Consider the following 19,500-nt stretch of genomic DNA (forward strand, 5'->3'; position numbering starts at 1 on the left):
GCACATAGTAGGCGCTTAAGAAATGCCATCCTTATTATTAACAAATACCATCATTAGTAGTAGTAACTTCTCTTAACTTCACTTAACTTCTCTGTGCCTCGGTTTCCTCATCTGTCCAATGGGGATGAAGACTGTGAGCCCCCTGTGGGACAACCTGATCACTTTATATCCTCCCCAGCGCTTAGAACGGTACTTGGCACATAGTAAGCGCTTAACAAATGCCATCATCATTATTATTATTAGTAGTAGTAGTAGTAGAGCGCCTGGCACATAGTAAGGGCTTAACAAATACCATCATTAGTAGTAGTAGTAACAACTTCTCTTAACTTCACTTAACTTCTCCGGGCCTCAGTTCCCTCATCTGTCAAATGGGAATGAAGACTGTGAGCCCCCCGTAGGGCAACCTGATCACCTTGTATCCCCCCCCGCCCCCCCAGTGCTTAGAACAGTGCTTGGCAAAGAGTAAGTGCTTAACAAATACCATCATTAGTAGTAGTACTAACAACTTCTCTTAACTTCACTTCTCCGGGCCTCAGTTCCCTCATCCGTCAAATGGGGATGAAGACTGTGAGCCCCCCGTGGGGCAACCTGATCACCTTGTAATCTCCCCAGCGCTTAGAACAGTGCTTGGCAAAGAGTAAGTGCATAACAAATACCATCGTACTAACAACTTCTCTTAACTTCGCTTCTCTGGGCCTCAGTTCCCTCATCCGTCAAATGGGGATGAAGACTGTGAGCCCCCCGTGGGGCAACCTGATCACCTTGTAATCTCCCCAGCGCTTAGAACAGTGCTTGGCAAAGAGTAAGTGCATAACAAATACCATCGTACTAACAACTTCTCTTAACTTCGCTTCTCTGGGCCTCAGTTCCCTTATCTGTCAAATGGGGATGAAGACTGTGAGCCCCCCATGGGACAACCTGATCACCTTGTATCCCCCCCAGCGCTTAGAACAGTGCTTGGCACTGAGTAAGCGCTTAACAAATACCATCATTAGTAGTAGTACTAACAACTTCTCTTAACTTCAGTTCACTTCTCCGGGCCTCAGCTCCCTCATCCGTCAATCAATCAATCAATCAATCGTATTTATTGAGCGCTTACTGTGTGCAGAGCACTGGACTAAGCGCTTGGGAAGTCCAAATGGGGATGAAGACTATGAGCCCCCCGTGGGGCAACCTGATCCCCTTATATCCCCCCCAGCGCTTAGAACAGTGCTTGACACCGAGTAAGCGCTTAACAAATACCATCATTAGCAGTAGTACTAACAACTTCTCTTAACTTCACTTCACTTCTCCGGGCCTCAGCTCCCTCATCCGTCAAATGGGGATGAAGACTGTGAGCCCCCCGTGGGGCAACCTGATCCCCTTGTATCCCCCCCAGCGCTTAGAACAGTGCTTGGCACAGAGTAAGCGCTTAACAAATACCATCATTAGTAGTAGTACTAACAACTTCTCTTAACTTCACTTCTCCGGGCCTCAGCTCCCTCATCCGTCAATCAATCAATCAATCAATCATATTTATTGAGCGCTTACTGTGTGCAGAGCACTGTACTAAGCGCTTGGGAAGTCCAAATGGGGATGAAGACTGTGAGCACCCCGTGGGGCAACCTGATCACCTTGTATCCCCCCCCCCCCCCAGCACTTAGAGCAGTGCTTTGCACCGAGTAAGTCCTTAACAAATACCATCATTAGTAGTAGCACTAACAACTTCTCTTAACTTCACTTCACTTCTCCGGGCCTCAGCTTCCTCATCTGTCAAATGGGGATGAAGACTGTGAGCCCCCTGTGGGGCAACCTGATCACCTTGTAACCTCCCCAGCGCTTAGAACAGTGCTTGGCAAAGAGTAAGTGCTTAACAAATACCATCGTACTAACAACTTCTCTTAACTTCGCTTCTCTGGGCCTCAGTTCCCTTATCTGTCAAATGGGGATGAAGACTGTGAGCCCCCCGTGGCGCAACCTGATCACCTTGTATCCCCCCCCAGCGCTTAGAACAGTGCTTGGCACCGAGTAAGCGCTTAACAAATACCATCATTAGTAGTAGTACTAACAACTTCTCTTAACTTCACTTCACTTCTCCGGGCCTCAGCTCCCTCATCCGTCAAATGGGGATGAAGACTGTGAGCCCCCCGTGGGGCAACCTGATCCCCTTGTATCCCCCCCAGTGCTTAGAACAGTGCTTGGCACAGAGTAAGCGCTTAACAAATACCATCATTAGTAGTAGTACTAACAACTTCTCTTAACTTCACTTCTCCGGGCCTCAGCTCCCTCATCCGTCAATCAATCAATCAATCAATCATATTTATTGAGCGCTTACTGTGTGCAGAGCACTGTACTAAGCGCTTGGGAAGTCCAAATGGGGATGAAGACTGTGAGCACCCCGTGGGGCAACCTGATCACCTTGTATCCCCCCCCCCCAGCACTTAGAGCAGTGCTTTGCACCGAGTAAGTCCTTAACAAATACCATCATTAGTAGTAGCACTAACAACTTCTCTTAACTTCACTTCACTTCTCCGGGCCTCAGCTTCCTCATCTGTCAAATGGGGATGAAGACTGTGAGCCCCCCGTGGGGCAACCTGATCCCCTTGTATCCCCACCCCCAGCGCTTAGAACAGTGCTTGGCACCGAGTAAGCGCTTAACAAATACCATCATTAGTAGTAGTACTAACAACTTCTCTTAACTTCACTTCTCCGGGCCTCAGCTCCCTCATCCGTCAAATGGGGATGAAGACTGTGAGCCCCCTCAGCTCCCTCATCCGTCAATCAATCAATTGTATTTATTGAGCGCTTACTGTGTGCAGAGCACTGGACTAAGCGCTTGGGAAGTCCAAACGGGGATGAAGACTGTGAGCCCCCCGTGGGGCAACCTGATCCCCTTGTATCCCCCCCAGTGCTTACAGCAGTGCTTGGCACCGAGTAAGTGCTTAACAAATACCATCAGTAGTAGTAGTACTAACAACTTCTCTTAACTTCACTTCTCCGGGCCTCAGCTCCCTCATCCGTCAAATGGGGATGAAGACTGTGAGCCCCCTCAGCTCCCTCATCCGTCAATCAATCAATTGTATTTATTGAGCGCTTACTGTGTGCAGAGCACTGGACTAAGCGCTTGGGAAGTTCAAATGGGGGTGAAGCCTGTGAGCCCCCCGTGGGGCAACCTGATCCCCTTGTATCCCCCCCAGCGCTTAGAACAGTGCTTGGCACCGAGTAAGCGCTTAACAAATACCATCATTAGTAGTAGTACTAACAACTTCTCTTAACTTCACTTCACTGGGCCTCAGTTCCCTCATCCGTCAATCAATCAATTGTATTTATTGAGTGCTTACTGTGTGCGGAGCACTGTACTAAGCGCTTGGGAAGTCCAAATGGGGATGAAGACTGTGAGCCCCCCGTGGGGCAACCTGATCCCCTTGTATCCCCCCCCAGCGCTTAGAACAGTGCTTGGCACATAGTAAGCGCTTAACAAATACCATCATTAGTAGTAGTACTAACAACTTCTCTTAGCTTCACTTCTCCGGGCCTCAGCTCCCTCATCCGTCAAATGGGGATGAAGCCTGTGAGCCCCCCGTGGGGCAACCTGATCCCCTTGTATCCCCCCCTCCAGCGCTTAGAACAGTGCCTGGCACATAGTAAGCGCCTAACAAATGCCATCATCATCAGTAGTAGTAGAAAGCCTGGCACATAGTGAGCGCTTGACAGCTCCCCTCCTTACGATCTCAGCCTGGGTGGCAATCAATCAATCGTATTTATTGGGCGCTTACTGTGTGCAGAGCACTGTACTGAGCGTTTGGCAGGGCTGCAGCCGCTGTGAGGGTTAAATCCCCGACCCCCCTCTCTCTTTCTCTCCCTTGCAAGTGCCCCCTCCTCCTCTGGCTCCGGCTGCCGTCATTTCCGCCCCGCTGCCGCCCGTGCCGTCTCCCAAGTAGCGGCCCGGGGGGTCCTGGGGGGTCCGGGGGGCCCGGGGGGTCCGGGGGGCGGCGGTGGAGCCCGCGGGGACCCCAACGGGGCGCCCCCAGCCCCAGCCCCCAGCCCCCAACCCCCGGCATGACCAGCACCGGGGAGGGGGAAAGGTGAGTTGGGGGGCTTGGGGAGAGGGGGGGGGGGTTTGGGGGGGTCGGTCAGGTATGGGGGGGTGGGAGGGTGGGGGGCTGAGAAGAGGAGGGGGCAGGGTGGGGCCTGTGCCATGTGGCACAGGGGCAGCGGGCTTCGGCCAGGGATGGAGGGCGGCCTGGAGGAAGAAGGAGGAAGGCCCCTGCCTCATTCAGTCGCATTCTTGGAGCGCTACCTATCTATTCTATTGATTTTATTACATAGCTATTCCATTTGTTTTATTTCCATGTCTATTCTCTTGATTTTATTTTGTTAGTATGTTTGGTTTTGTTCCCTGGCTCCCCCTTTTAGACTGGGAGCCCACTGGTGGGTAGGGACCGTCTCTAGATGTTGCCAATTTTGACTTTCCAGGCGCTTGGTACAGTGCTCTGCACATAGTAAGCGCTCAATAAATGCGATTGATGATGATGATGATGATGGAGGGCGGCCTGGAGGAAGAAGGAGGAAGGCCCCTGCCTCATTCAGTCGCATTCTTGGAGCGCTACCTATCTATTCTATTGATTTTATTACATAGCTATTCTATTTATTTTATTTCCATATCTATTCCCTTTATTTTATTTTGTTAGTATGTTTGGTTTTGTTCCCTGGCTCCCCCTTTTAGACTGGGAGCCCACTGGTGGGTAGGGACGGTCTCTAGATGTTGCCAGTTTTGACTTCCCAGGCGCTTGGTACAGTGCTCTGCACATAGGAAGCGCTCAATCAATGCGATTGATGATGATGATGATGATGATGATGATGTGCTGAGCGCCTCTGCGGGGAAGGGGCCGGAGGATGGACAGCCCGGCCCGGCCTCCCCTCCGACCTGAGGCTCGTTGGGAAACTTGGGGTCCCGTGTGGGGGGCTTTCTTCCCTTCAAGGCCCTGCTGAGAGCTCACCTCCTCCAGGAGGCCTTCCCAGACTGAGCCTCCTCCTTCCTCTCCCCCTCCTCCTTATCCCCCCATCTTACCTCCTTCCCTTCCCCGCAGCACCTGGATAGATGGATTTATGTTTGTACAAATTTATTACTCTATTTCTTTATTTTACTTGTACATATCTATTCTATTTATTTTATTTTGTTCGTATGTTTGGTTTCGTTCTCTGTCTCCCCCTTTTAGACTGGGAGCCCATGTTGGGTAGGGACGGTCTCTATATGTTGCCAATTTGTACTTCCCAAGCGCTTAGTACAGTGCTCTGCACATAGGAAGCGCTCAGTAAATACGATTGATGATGACGATGTTGATGGAGGGCGGCCTGGAGGAAGAAGGAGGAAGGCCCCTGCCTCATTCAGTCGCATTCTTGGAGCGCTACATATCTATTCTATTTATTTTATTACATATCTATTCTATTTATTTTATTACCTATCTATTCTATTTATTTTATTTACGTATCTATTCTATTTATTTTATTTTGTTAGTATGTTAGGTTTTGTTCTCTGTCTCCCCCTTTTAGACTGTGAGCCCACTGTTGGGTTGGGACTGTCTCTAGATGTTGCCAATTTGTACTTCCCAAGCGCTTGGTACAGTGCTCTGCACATAGTAAGCACTCAATAAATACGATTGATGATGATGATGATGATGATGTGCTGAGCCCCTCTGCGGGGAAGGGGCCGGAGGATGGACAGCCCGGCCCGGCCTCCCCTCCGACCTGAGGCTCCTTGGGAAACTTGGGGTCCCGTGTGGGGGGCTTTCTTCCCTGATGGACCCCTTCCCCCAATTGCCCCCATTGAGGGAGGTCTCTGATCTGCACTGCGACCCCCAATTCCAGGGGGGCCGCAGGACCGGTTACTTTCAACCCCCCATCCATCCATCAATCAATCAATCAGTCATATTGATTGAGCGCTTACTGTGTGCAGAGCACTGGACTAAGCGCTTGGGAAGTCCAAGTTGGCAACATCTAGAGACAGTCGCCACCCAACAGTGGGCTCACAGTCTAAAAGAGGGAGACAGAGAACAAAACCAAACATACTAACAAAATAAATAGAATAGATATGTACAAGTAAAATTAATGAATAAATAGAGTAATAAATATGTACAAACATATGTAATCGGGGGTGGCTACTGTGTGTACCAGGCACTTCCTTCCCCTCCCCCTCGTCCCCCTCTCCATCCCCCCCATCTTACCTCCTTCCCTTCCCCACAGCACCTGGATAGATGTATATATGTTTGTACAGATTTATTACTCTATTTATTTATTTTACTTGTACATATCTAGTCTATTTATTTTATTTTGTTAGTATGTTTGGTTTTGTTCTCCGTCTTCCCCTTTTAGACTGTGAGCCCACTGTTGGGTAGGGACTGTCTCTAGATGTTGCCAACTTGGACTTCCCAAGCGCTTAGTCCAGTGCTCTGCACACAGTAAGCACTCAATCAATACAGTCGATGATGATGATGACAAGCAAATCAGGTTGGGCCCAAACCCCCGTCCCATATGGGGCTTAAGGTCTCAATCCCCATTTTACAGACGAGGTAACTGAGGCACAGAGAAGTGAAACGATTTGCCCAAGGTCACACAGCAGACCTGTATATATGTATATACGTTTGTACAGATTTATTACTCTATTTATTTATTTATTTATTTTACTTGTACATATCTATTCTATTTATTTTATTTTGTTCGTATGTTTGGTTTTGTTCTCTGTCTCCCCCTTCTAGGCTGTGAGCCCACTGTTGGGTAGGGACCGTCTCTAGATGTTGCCAACTTGGACTTCCCAAGCGCTTAGTCCAGTGCTCTGCACACAGTAAGCGCTCAATCAGTACAATCGATGATGATGATGACGAGCAAATCAGGTTGGGCCCAAACCCCCGTCCCATATGGGGCCTAAGGTCTCAATCCCCATTTTACAGACGAGGTAACTGAGGCCCAGAGAAGTGAAACGGTGTGCCCAAGGTCACACGGCAGACAGTGGAGTCCCTGAGGGGCCGGCCATCCATCCATCCATCCATCCATCCCCCCGGTCGGTGGTTGGGTGGGGTGCAGGGAGGCGCTTGCTGGGGGGTGGGTGGGGGTCTCCTTAGGCCTCAGGGGCTGGTGGGCTTTGGTTGTACATATTTATTACTCTATTTATTTATTTATTTATTTATTTTACTTGTACATTTCTTTCCTATTTATTTTATTTTGTTGGTACGTTTGGTTCTGTTCTCTGTCTCCCCCTTTTAGACTGTGAGCCCACTGTTGGGTAGGGACTGTCTCTATGTGTTGCCAATTTGTACTTCCCAAGCGCTTAGTACAGTGCTCTGCACATAGTAAGCGCTCAATAAATACGATTGATTGATTGATTGATTGATTAATTTGTATCTCCATGGTAGGGGGTCTCAGACCAAAAGGAAGGCAGACTGGGGCCCCCACTCGCCCCCCGACCTCTGACCCTGGGCCTGTCGTCCTCCCCAGGGGCCCTGGAAGGAAGCTGGCTAATTCAGCCCCCTGGGTCGGGGGGCTTCCCCTCCCTGGGCCCGGGGAGGGGGGTCCAAACCGTCCAAACCCCTTCTAGACTGTGAGCCCACTGTTGGGTAGGGACTGTCTTTATATGTTGCCAATTTGTACTTCCCAAGCGCTTAGTCCAGTGCTCTGCACACAGTAAGCGCTCAATAAATACGATTGATGATGATGATGATGATGGGGAGGTTCCAAGGTGATCAGGTTGTCCCAAGTGGGGCTCCCAGTCTTCATCCCCATTTTCCAGATGGAACCGAGGCCCAGAGAAGTGAAGTGACTCATCATCATCATCATCAATCGTATTTATTGAGCGCTTACTATCATCGTCATCATCATCATCAATCGTATTTATTGAGCGCTTACTATGTGCAGAGCACTGTACTAAGCGCTTGGGAAGTACAAATTGGCAACATCTAGAGACAGTCCCTACCCAACAGTGGGCTCACAGTCGAAAAGGGGGAGACAGAGAACAAAACCAAACATACTAACAAAATAAAATAAATAGAATAGTTATGTACAATAGATATGCACAAACAAAATAAATAAATAAATAAATAAAATAACTATGTGCAGAACACTGTACTAAGCGCTTGGGAAGTACAAATTGGCAACATCTAGAGACAGTCCCTACCCAACAGTGGGCTCCCAGTCTAAAAGGGGGAGACAGAGAACAAAACCAATCATACTGACAAAATAAAATAAATAGAATAGATATGTACAATAGATATGTACAAATAAAATAAATAAATAAATAAATAAAATAACTATGTGCAGAGCACTGTACTAAGCGCTTGGGAACTACAAATTGGCAACATATAGAGACAGTCCCTACCCAACAGTGGGCTCACAGTCTAGAAGGGGACTCACCCAAAGTCACACAGCTGGCAGTTGGCGGAGCCGGGATTCGAACCCATGAGCTCTGACTCCAAAGCCCGCGCTGTAATGGACCCTGACCCTCTGGGCCCCGGCCTGTGTCTCCCCCCTGATCCTGTGTCTCTGTCTCTCTCTCTGTCTCTCAGAGACGCCCATGGGCCAGGAGGACCGGGCTGGGGGAGATGTCTCTCTGGGCGAAGAAGCGGCCCCCAGGTAAGGCCACAGGCTGGGGGGCTCATGGGGGGCTGACGGGCGGCGGGGGTGAGACAATTCCTTCCTTCCCGCCAGTCCTGAGCACCCCCCTGCACGCGTTGGCAGGAGAATAATAATCATGGTACTCATTAAGCGCTTACTACATGCCCAGCAATGTTCCAAGCGCTGGGGGTGGAGGGGGATACAAACTAATCAGGTTGGACCCACCCCCGGCCAGTTCCCCCTCCTTAACTTTTTTTGGGTTCGTTAATGGTACTTCATTCATTCAGTCGTATTTATTGAGCGCTTACTGTGCGCCCAGCACTGTACTAAGCGCTCGGGAAGTCCAAGTTGGCAACGTATAGAGACGGTCCCTACCCAACAACGGGCTCACAGTCTGGAAGACTTGTTATAATAATGGTGATGATGGTATTTGTTGAGCGCTTACTATGTGCGAGGCACTGCTCTAAGCGCTGAGGGGGAATGCAGGGTGATCAGGTTGTCCCACAGGGGGCTCGTGGTTTTAATCCCCACTTTACAGATGAGGGAACTGAGGCCCAGAGAATAATAATAATGTTGGCATTTGTTAAGCGCTTACTATGCGCAAAGCACTGTTCTAAGCGCTGGAGGGGCTACAAAGTGATCAGGTTTTTCCACGGGGAGGCTCGCAGTCTTCATCCCCATTTTACAGATGAGGGAACTGAGGCTCAGAGAAGTTAAGTGGCTTGCCCAAGGTCACACAGCAGACATGTGGCGGAGCCGGCATTCGAACCCATGACTTCTGACTCCAAAGCCCGGGCTCTTTCCACTGAGCCACGCTGCTTCTCTAAGGGAAGTGACTTGCCCAAAGTCATAATCATCGTCATCATCAATCGTAGTTATTGAGCGCTTCCTGTGTGCAGAGCACTGCACTAAGCGCTTGGGAAGTCCAAGTTGGCAACATATAGAGACGGTCCCTACCCAACAGTGGGCTCACAGTCTAAGTCACCCGGCTGACCAGCGGCAGAGCCGGGATTAGAACCCATGACCTCCGACTCCCGAGCCCGGGCTCTTTCCACTGAGCCACGCTGCTTCTCAATGTGCCGGACACTGTACTAAGCGTGATATCCCAAGCGCTCAGTCCAGTGCTCTGCACACGGTAAGCGCTCAATAAATACGATTGAATGACTGAATGAATGAATATCAGCCAGTACTGGGGTCCCTGCTGTTCCTCGCCTGGACTGGAGCAGTTCTAATAATAATAATAATCAATCAATCATATTTATTGAGCGCTTACTATGTGCAGAGCACTGGACTAAGCGCTTGGGAAGTACAAATTGGCAACATATAGAGACGGTCCCGACCCAACAGTGGGCTCACAGTCTAAAAATTGGATTTGTAAAGCGCTTAGGACGTACCAGGCACTATCCTAAGTGCTGGAGGGTGGGGGGGGGGGAAGAGCGTCCCCCCCATATTGTGTCCCCTCCCTCCCCGTCACCCACCCTGCCCTCGCGCCTGTGATCAGAAGGGTTTAGAACAGTGTTTAGCACATAGTAAGTCCTTCTAGACTGTGAGCCCACTGTTGGGTAGGGACCGTCTCTATATGTTGCCAACTTGGACTTCCCAAGCGCTTAGTACAGTGCTCTGCACACAGGAAGCGCTCAATAAATACAACTGATTGATTGATAGTAAGTGCTTAACAAGTACCATTATTACTTATTATCATTATGGGTTCTAATCCCGGCTCTGCCGCTTGTCAGCCGTGTGACTTTGGGCCAGTCACTTCACTTCTCCGGGCCTCAGTTCCCTCATCATCATCATCATCATCTATCGTATTTATTGAGCGCTTACTGTGTGCAGAGCACTGTACTAAGCGCTTGGGAAGTACAAATTGGCAACATATAGAGACGGTCCCTACCCAGCAGTGGGCTCACAGTCTAAAATGTGTCATCTGTCAAATGGGGATTAATAATAATAATGGTATTTGTTAAGCACTTACTATGTGCAAAGCACTGTTCTAAGCACTGGGGGATAGAAGGTGATTAGGTTGTCCCACGTGGGGCTCACGGTCTTACTCCCCATTTTCCAGATGAGGTCACTGAGGCACCGAGAAGTTAAATGACTTGCCCAAAGTCACACAGCAGACAAATGGCAGAGTCGGGATTCGAACCCGTGACCTCAGACTCCCAAGCCCGTACTCTTTCCACTGAGCCTACGGGGATTAAGACTGTGAGCCCCACGTGGGATAACCTGGTCACCTTGTATCCCCCCCAGCGCTTAGAACAGTGCTTCGCACATAGCGCTTTACAAACGCCATCATTATTATTATTATAAGAAGCAGCGTGGCTCAGTGGGAAAGAGCCCGGGCTTTGGAGTCAGAGGTCATGGGTTCAAATCCCGGCTCCACCACTTGTCAGCTGTGTGACTTTGGGTAAGTCACTTAACTTCTCTGGGCCTCAGTTCCCTCATCTGTAAAATGGGGATGAAGACTGTGAGCCCCACGTGGGACAACCTCATCACCTTGTATCCTCCCAGTGCTTAGAACAGTGCTTTGCACATAGTAAGCGCTTAATAAATGCCATTATTATTATTATTATTAACAAATACCATTATTATTATTATTGTCTGCTGTGTGACTTTGGGCCAGTCACTGCACTTCTCTGGGCCTCAGTTCCCTCATCTGGAAAATGGGGATTAAAACTGTGAGCCCCCCGTGTGACAACCTGATTACCTTGTATCCTCCCCAGCGCTTAGAACAGTGCTTTGTACGTAGTAAGCGCTTAACAAATACCATTATTATTATTATTGTCTGCTGTGTGACTTTGGGCCAGTCACTGCACTTCTCTGGGCCTCAGTTCCCTCATCTGGAAAATAGGGATTAAAACTGTGAGCCCCCCGTGTGACAACCTGATTACCTTGTATCCTCCCCAGCGCTTAGAACAGTGCTTTGCACGTAGTAAGCGCTTAACAAATACCATTATTATTATTATTATTGTCGGCTGTGTGACTTTGGGCCAGTCACTGCACTTCTCTGGGCCTCAGTTCCCTCATCTGTCAAATGGGGATGAAGACTGTGAGCCCCCAAGTGGGGCAACCTAATACCTTGTTGTTGTCTGTCTCCCCCTTCTAGACTGTGAGCCCACTGTTGGGTAGGGACCGTCTCTATGTGTTGCCAACTTGTCCTTCCCAAGCGCTTAGTACAGTGCTCTGCACACAGTAAGCGCTCAATAAATACGATTGAATGAATGAATGAATGAATGAATGAATGAATCTACCCCAACGCTTAGAACAGTGCTTTCTAGCCTGCGAGCCCGTTGTTGGGTAGGGACTATGTTGCCGACTTGTCCTTCCCAAGCGCTTAGTCCAGTGCTCTGCACACAGGAAGCGCTCAATAAATACGATTGAGTGAATGCATGAATGCTTGGCACATAGTAAGCGAAAGAGCGCGGGCTTGGGAGTCAGAGGTCATGGGTTTGAATCCCCGCTCAGCCACCTGTCAGCTGTGTGACCTTGGGCAAGCCACTTAACTTCTCTGGGCGTCAGTTCCCTCATCTGTCAAACGGGGATGAAGACTGGGAGCCCCACGTGGGACAACCTGATCACCTTGTATCCTCCCCAGCGCTTAGAACAGTGCTTTGCACGTAGTAAGCGCTTAATAAATGCCATCATCATTATTATTATTCTCTGAGCTCCAATTACCTCATCTGTAAAATGGGGATGAGGACTGTGAGCCCCCCGTGAGACAACCTGATCACCTTGTGTCTCCCCCGGCGCTTAAACAGTGCTTTGCACATAGTAAGCGCTTAATAAATGCCATCATTATTATTATTATTATTCTCTGAGCTCCAGCTCCCTCATCTGTCAAACGGGGATGAGGACTGTGAGCCCCCCGTGGGACAACCTCATCACCTTGTATCCTCCCCAGCGCTTAGAACAGTGCTTTGCACGTAGTAAGCGCTTAATAAATGCCATCATTATTACTATTATTCTCTGAGCTCCAGTTCCCTCATCTGTCAAACGGGGGTGAGGACTGTGAGCCCCCCGTGGGACAACCTCATCACCTTGAACTCAAAGGTGACAATATGTACAGTTGTGAAAAGTGCAAAAAGTAAGTGAAAATCAACCTTAATGTTTTTCCTCCTGTAAGCGTTATTGCCCTGAGAACTGTAGTTCATTCACTGGAAAGGCTATGCCTGTCAGTTTTCAAGAAAATTAGAATTAAAAATTGGGGCTAATTTGTCACTTAAATTTTGAGAGAAAATTTGGGTCATAATATAAGCTTAAACTTTGTATAAAAGATAAAAAGCAAAGTGATTTTTGGCAAGTCTGGCTAATGAATTTGGGTTAAAGGAGATGTGTATCATTTGACTTGACGAGGACTTGAATAAGACTTGTAAGTGGAGTATCCCGCTCTGCCCATTGTCAGCTGTGTGACTTTGGGCAAGTCACTTAACTTCTGTGTGCCTCAGTGACCTCATCTGTAAAATGGGGATTAAGACTGTGAGCCCCACGAGGGACAACCTGATCCCCTTGTAACCTCCCCAGCGCTTAGAACAGTGCTTTGCACATAGTAAGCGCTTAATAAATGCCATTATTATTATTATTATTGTATCCTCCCCAGCGCTTAGAACAGTGCTTTGCACATAGTAAGCGCTTAACAAATGCCATCATCATCATTATGATTTGCACGTAGTAAACGCTTAACAAATCCCAACATTATTATTACAGTAAGCGCTCAATAAATACGATTGATTGATTTTAGAGAAGCAGCGTGGCTCAGTAGGAAAGAGCGCGGGCTTTGGAGTCAGAGGTCATGGGTTCAAATCCCGGCTCTGCCAATTGTCAGCTGTGTGACTTTGGGCAAGTCACTTCACTTCTCTGGGCCTCAGTGGCCTCATCTGTAAAATGGGGATGAAGACTGTGAGCCCCCCGTGGGACAACCTGATCCCCTTGTAACCTCCCCAGCGCTTAGAACAGTGCTTGGCACATAGTAAGCGCTTAATAAATGCCATTATTATTATTATTATTATTCTCTGAGCCTCAGTTCCCTCATCTGTAAAATGGGGTTTGACTGTGAGCCCCACGTGGGACAACCTCATCACCTCGTATCCTCCCCAGCGCTTAGAAAAAGTGCTTTGCACGTAGTAAGCGCTTAATAAATGCCATTATTATTATTATTATTGTATCCTCCCCAGCGCTTAGAGCAGTGCTTTGCACATAGTAAGCGCTTAACAAATCATCATCAATCGTATTTATTGAGCGCTTACTGTGTGCAGAGCACTGTACTAAGCGCTTGGGAAGTACAAGTTGGCAACATCATCATCATCATCATCATCAATCGTATTTATTGAGCGCTTACTGTGTGCAGAGCACTGTACTAAGCGCTTGGGAAGGACAAATTGGCAACATATAGAGACAGTCCCCACCCAACAGTGGGCTCATCATCATTTTTATGATTTGCACGTAGTAAACGCTTAAGAAATCCCAACATTATCATTACAGTCAGCGCTCCATAAATACGATTGATTGATTGATTTTACTCTGAGGGGAGGTGGCCGCCCATTGGAAGCGGTTGCCCCAGGCAACGCGGCGGTGGGGGGGGGGGAGGGAGACCCAATCGGCCCGTTCCCATTGGTCGAGCCCGCCGGGGTGGGCGGGGCTTGAGTCTGGCGCGCGCTCCCCCCCCTCGCAGTGGTGCGCGTGCGCGGTGTGTGGGGGGGGGGGGAGGGGAGGGGAAGGGGTTTCCCCTCGCAGCTGTGCGCGTGCGCGGTGTGGGTGGGGCGGGGGGAGGAGTGGCCCCTTGGAGTTGTGCGCGTGCGCGGTGTGTGGGGGGCGGGGGGAGGAGTGTCCCCTTGGAGTTGTGCGCGTGCGAGGTGGGGGAAGGGGGCGTGGCCTCGAGGGGGCGCGCGGCAGGGGGCGTGGCCGCGCAGGCGCGCTGGCGCCCCCCGCTCGCGGGCGGCCGTCGAGGATGGCGGGGCTCCCCTCAGAGCGGCCGCCCTGAGGCGACGGCCGGCGGGAGCCGCCGCCATGACGGTCCCCAAGGACGGGCCCGAGAAGCGGCCCCGGGCCGGGCCCCCCGACGACTGGACCCGTCGGGGGCCGCCCTGGGGAACAGGTAATGGCGGGGCGGCCTCCCCCCCACACTAACCATCCATCCATCCATCCATTTTTAGACTGTGAGCCCACTGTTGGGTAGGGACTGTCTCTCTATGTTGCCAGTTTGTCCTTCCCAAGCGCTTAGTCCAGTGCTCTGCACACAGTAAGCGCTCAATAAATACGATTGATGATGGCCAAGCTCGCTCTCTTCCTCCCTCCAAGGCCCTGCTGAGAGCTCACCTCCTCCAGGAGGCCTTCCCAGACTGAGCCCCTTCCTTCCTCTCCCCCTCGTCCCCCTCTCCATCCCCCCCATCTTACCTCCTTCCCGTCCCCACAGCACTTGTATATATGTATATATGTTTGTACATATTTATTACTCTATTTATTTATTTTACTGGTACATAGCTATTCTATTTATTTTATTTTGTTAGTATGTTTGGTTTTGTTCTCTGTCTTCCCCCTTTTAGACTGTGAGCCCTCTGTTGGGTAGGGACTGTCTCTAGATGTTGCCAATTTGTACTTCCCAAGCGCTTAGTACAGTGCTCTGCACATAGTAAGCGCTCAATAAATACGATTGATGATGATGATGATGATGATGATCCACCTCCAGCCCCACTTCCGGCCCCCATCATCCCCCTCTCCATCCCCCTTGCCCACTGTGAGGCCCCACCTTGTCATCCTCATCAGTCGTATTTACTGAGCGCTTACTGTGTGCAGAGCACCGTACTAAGCGCTTGGGAAGCAGAGAAGCCGCGTTGCCCAGTGGAAAGAGCCCGGGCTTTGGAGGCAGGGGGCATGGGTTCGAATCCCGGCTGACTTTGGGCGAGTCACTTCACTTCTCTGGGCCTCAGTTCCCTCATCTGGAAAATGGGGATGAAGACTGTGTGGCCCCCCCCCCCCCCCCGGGGGGACAATCTGATCTCCTTGTAACCTCCCCAGCGCTTAGAACAGTGCTTTGCACATAGTAAGCACTTAATAAATGCCATTATTATTATTATTACAAGTTTGCAACATATAGAGACAGTCCCTACCCAACAGTGGGCTCACAGTCTAAAAGGGGGAGACAGAGAACAAAACCAAACATACTAATAAAATAAATAGAATAGATATGGACAAGTGAAATAATTAAATAAATAAATAGAGTAATAAATCTGTACAAACATATATGCATCTATCCAGGTGCTGTGGGGAAGGGAAGGAGGTAAGATGGAGGGGGGATGGAGAGGGGGACGAGGGGGAGAGGAAGGAAGGGGCTGAGTGTGGGAAGGCCTCCTGGAGGAGGTGAGCTCTCAGTAGGGCCTTGAAGGGAGGAAGAGAGCTGGTTTGGCGGATGGGCAGAGGGATTGGGGGCATTCCAGGCCCGGGGGAGGATGTGGGCCGGGGGTCAATGGCGGGACAGGCGAGAACGAGGCCTAACGGTGAGGAGATTAGCAGCAGAGGAGCGGAGGGTGCGGGCTGGGATGGAGAAGGAGAGAAGGGAGGTGAGGTAGGACGGGGCGAGGGGATGGATGGACAGCCTGGAAGCCCAGGGTGAGGAGTTTCTGCCTGATACTGTCACCTCTGCCCCCTCCATCTTCATTCATTCATTCATTCATTTATGGACTTCCCAAGCGCTTAGTACAGTGCCCTGCACACAGTCAGCGCTCAATAAATACGATTGAATGAATGAGGAGGAGGAGGAGGACCGTCTCTAGATGTTGCCAACTTGGACTTCCCAAGCGCTTAGCCCAGTGCTCTGCACACAGTAAGCGCTCAATAAATACGATTGAGTGAATAGTCCAGTGCTGTGCACACAGTCAGTGCTCAATAACTACGATTGAATGAATGAATGAACCCCCCGCCTCACCTCCTTCCCCTCCCCACAGCCCCTGTATACGTGTTTGCACAGATTTATTACTCTTATTTATTTTACTTGTGCATATTTGCCATTCTATTTATTTTATTTTGTTCATATGTTTTGTTTGGTCATCTGTCTCCCCCTTCTAGACTGTGAGCCCGCTGTTGGGTAGGAACCGTCTCTAGATGTTGCCAACTTGTACTTCCCAAGGGCTCTGCACACAGTAAGCGCTCCATAAATGCGATTGAATGAATGAATGAATGAATGAACTGAGGCTCAGAGAAGTGAAGTGATTTGCCTAAGGTCACACAGCAGACGTGGCGGAGCCGGGGTTAGAACCCATGATCTTGGACTCCCAAGCCCGGGGTCTTTCTGCTGTAGAGGCCGCCCCCCTGCACTGCCGTCCTTTCCTTCCTCGGCCTCCCCTCTTTCCGCCCGTCAGCTTTGGAAAGGACCCCGCACAGCTGACTGGAAACCCCCCCCATTCCGCCCCGACACTGTTGGGCAGGGACTGTCTCTATGTGATGCCAATTTGTACTTCCCAAGCGCTTAGTACAGTGCTCTGCACATAGTAAGCGCTCAATAAATACGATTGATTGATTGATTGACTGTGAGGACCCCCAAGGACCACCCCCCTCTCCGGGACCAGGGAGGGCCCTGATGGGAGGGTGGCGGCGGCACCGGGGCGAGAGGCAGCGACCCCCTGGAGTTCCCGTCCCGGGTCCTTCCGACCGGGCCCGGCATCCCTTCCCGCCCCCTCCCTCCATCCCTCGGTACCCCGGCCCGACTTGGGGATGAGCCTTGAAATAGGCTGATGTCATCGCGGGCCAGTGAGGCGCCGGGCCCGGGGACATGTGACTGCCACCGGCGCCGGTCCGAGAGGCTGCACGTGGGGGTTGGGACACCGCCGCCGCCGCAGCGGCCCCGCTGAGAGACATCCAGACCTCCCTCCCCCTTTTCCCCCCCCCTCCCCTCCCATCCTTCCCCCCCAACCAGGATCGCGTGAGCAGGGGACTCCAGTGCGGCACGCACAGTGCTCCCACCGCTGGGAGGACCAGCTTCCCCCCGTCCATTCCCCCCAACCCTCGCCCCAGATAACAGGAATGGTAATGGTGCAATTTAAATGCCTGCCGTGGGCCAAGCACTGTGGTAAGGACTGGTGTAGACAGGAGATAATCAGATCGGACCGAGTCCGAAGGGAGCGAGTCGATAGCGCAGGCCCCGTGCCCCAGCTGGATTTCCCCCGAGGTGGGGAGAGGGCGTGCGGGTGGGTCGGCCGCAGAACAGACCCGGCCGCGTCCGGGGACGGGGCCAGGACGGAGAGACGGAGAGGCCCCGGGTGGTGGGGAGGGGGTGTGGGGGTGCCGCCCCTCCAGGGAAGGGCCCCTGACCGCCCTGTCCCCCGCAGAGGAAGAGCGGCGCGCACGGGCCAACGACCGGGAATACAATGAGAAATTCCAGTACGCGGTGAGTGGCCCCGGCTGGGCGGACAGATCTAGGGGGCGGAGGGGGCTGGGGGTCCAACCCCATCGAGGCAGGCGGGGAGGCGGAGGCCTGCGATCTGACGCTCCTCGCCCTCCTCAGAGTAACTGCATCAAGACTTCCAAGTACAACATCGTCACCTTCCTGCCCGTCAACCTCTTCGAGCAGTTCCAGGAAGTGGCCAACACGTACTTCCTATTCCTCCTTATCCTGCAGGTGAGCGGCCTGGGGTGGGATGGAATGGGGATGGGGACCGGGAAGGGGCCCGACGGGGGGAACCCACCCGGGCCTCTTTTCCCCCGCAGCTGATTCCTCAGATCTCGTCACTGTCCTGGTTCACCACCATTGTGCCTTTGGTTCTCGTCCTCACCATCACGGCTGTGAAGGACGCCACCGACGATTACGTGAGTCTCCCCGGCCCAGAAAGCGGGGAGGAGGACGCCGTGCCCAGAATCCTCGGGGAGGGGCCCACCACCTTGATTCTCACTTCCTGTCTAGACCGGCAGCTCCCTGTGGACAGGGAATGTGTCTCCCAACTCCGTGGTACCGTCCTCTCCTTAGCGCTTAGTACACAGCTCTGCACGCGGCAAAGGCTTAATAAATGCCGCGATTGATTATCGATCGATTTCTGCCCCCGCCCTCTAGTTCCGCCACAAGAGCGACAACCAGGTGAATAACCGCCAATCTCAGGTCCTGATCGGTGGAATGTGAGTACCGGCTGCGAGGGAGGCCGGGGTGGAGCGGTGGACCGGAGGTGGCGGGGGTAAGGAGGCCTGACTCTGCCTCCCCCCGCCCCCGGTCTCTGCAGCCTCCAACAGGAGCAGTGGATGAACGTCCGCGTCGGCGACATCATCAAGCTGGAAAACAACCAGTTTGTGGCGGTAAGGGCGGGTGCGGGTGGCGGGGTGGGGGTTGGGGGGGGCCGCGACGGGGGCCAGAGCCCCCATTTATCCCCCGGACTTCTACCCCAGGCGGACCTCCTCCTGCTGTCCAGCAGCGAGCCCCATGGGCTGTGCTACATTGAGACGGCTGAGTTGGATGGGTACGTGACCCGACCCGAGGCGGCGGGGTGAGTGGGGGGCGCGGGGCGGCCCCGGCTCGAGGCGCGGGTGATCCCAGCGCGGCCCTGTCCTTGCAGAGAGACCAACATGAAAGTGCGCCAAGCCATCCCCATCACCTCGGAGCTGGGCAGCACTAGCAAACTAGCCAAGTTTGACGGTGAGGGGCCGGGGGACCACTGGGGCGGGTGGGTGTGGGTGAGCATGTGCGGACCCGGGAGGGCGATGGGTATGGAGCGCCGGGCCTGTCGGGACGCCGGGATCATGGCGTAGTGCCTAGAGCCCCGGCTTGGGAGTCAGGAGATCCATGAGTTCTAATCCCAGCTCCACCACCTGTCTGCTGTGTGACCTTGGGCGAATCACTTTACTTCCCCGGGCCTCAGTTCCCTTATCTGCAAAGTGGGGATTGAGACTGTGAGCACCACGTAGCACAGGGACTGTGTGTCCACCCCAGCGCTTAGTAGGGTG

The 19,500-nt window shown here is 51.8% G+C and overlaps 1 protein-coding gene across 1 annotated transcript in view; it reads left to right on the forward strand.

Annotated features, from left to right (window-relative positions):
• The first annotated feature begins 4,044 nt into the window (after nucleotides 1-4,044).
• Nucleotides 4,045-19,500, forward strand: part of ATP8B2 (ATPase phospholipid transporting 8B2) — a 37,369-nt gene continuing 21,913 nt past the window's right edge. The window contains 9 exon segments of the mRNA XM_038769008.1: nucleotides 4,045-4,064; nucleotides 8,535-8,601; nucleotides 17,901-17,959; nucleotides 18,077-18,190; nucleotides 18,280-18,378; nucleotides 18,620-18,681; nucleotides 18,783-18,855; nucleotides 18,946-19,016; nucleotides 19,113-19,192. Coding sequence (XP_038624936.1) covers nucleotides 8,571-8,601; nucleotides 17,901-17,959; nucleotides 18,077-18,190; nucleotides 18,280-18,378; nucleotides 18,620-18,681; nucleotides 18,783-18,855; nucleotides 18,946-19,016; nucleotides 19,113-19,192 — 589 coding nt within the window. The 5' untranslated portion in view covers nucleotides 4,045-4,064; nucleotides 8,535-8,570.

The sequence above is a fragment of the Tachyglossus aculeatus genome, chromosome Y4, assembly GCF_015852505.1.
Source record: "Tachyglossus aculeatus isolate mTacAcu1 chromosome Y4, mTacAcu1.pri, whole genome shotgun sequence".
Taxonomy (NCBI): Eukaryota; Metazoa; Chordata; class Mammalia; order Monotremata; family Tachyglossidae; genus Tachyglossus; species Tachyglossus aculeatus.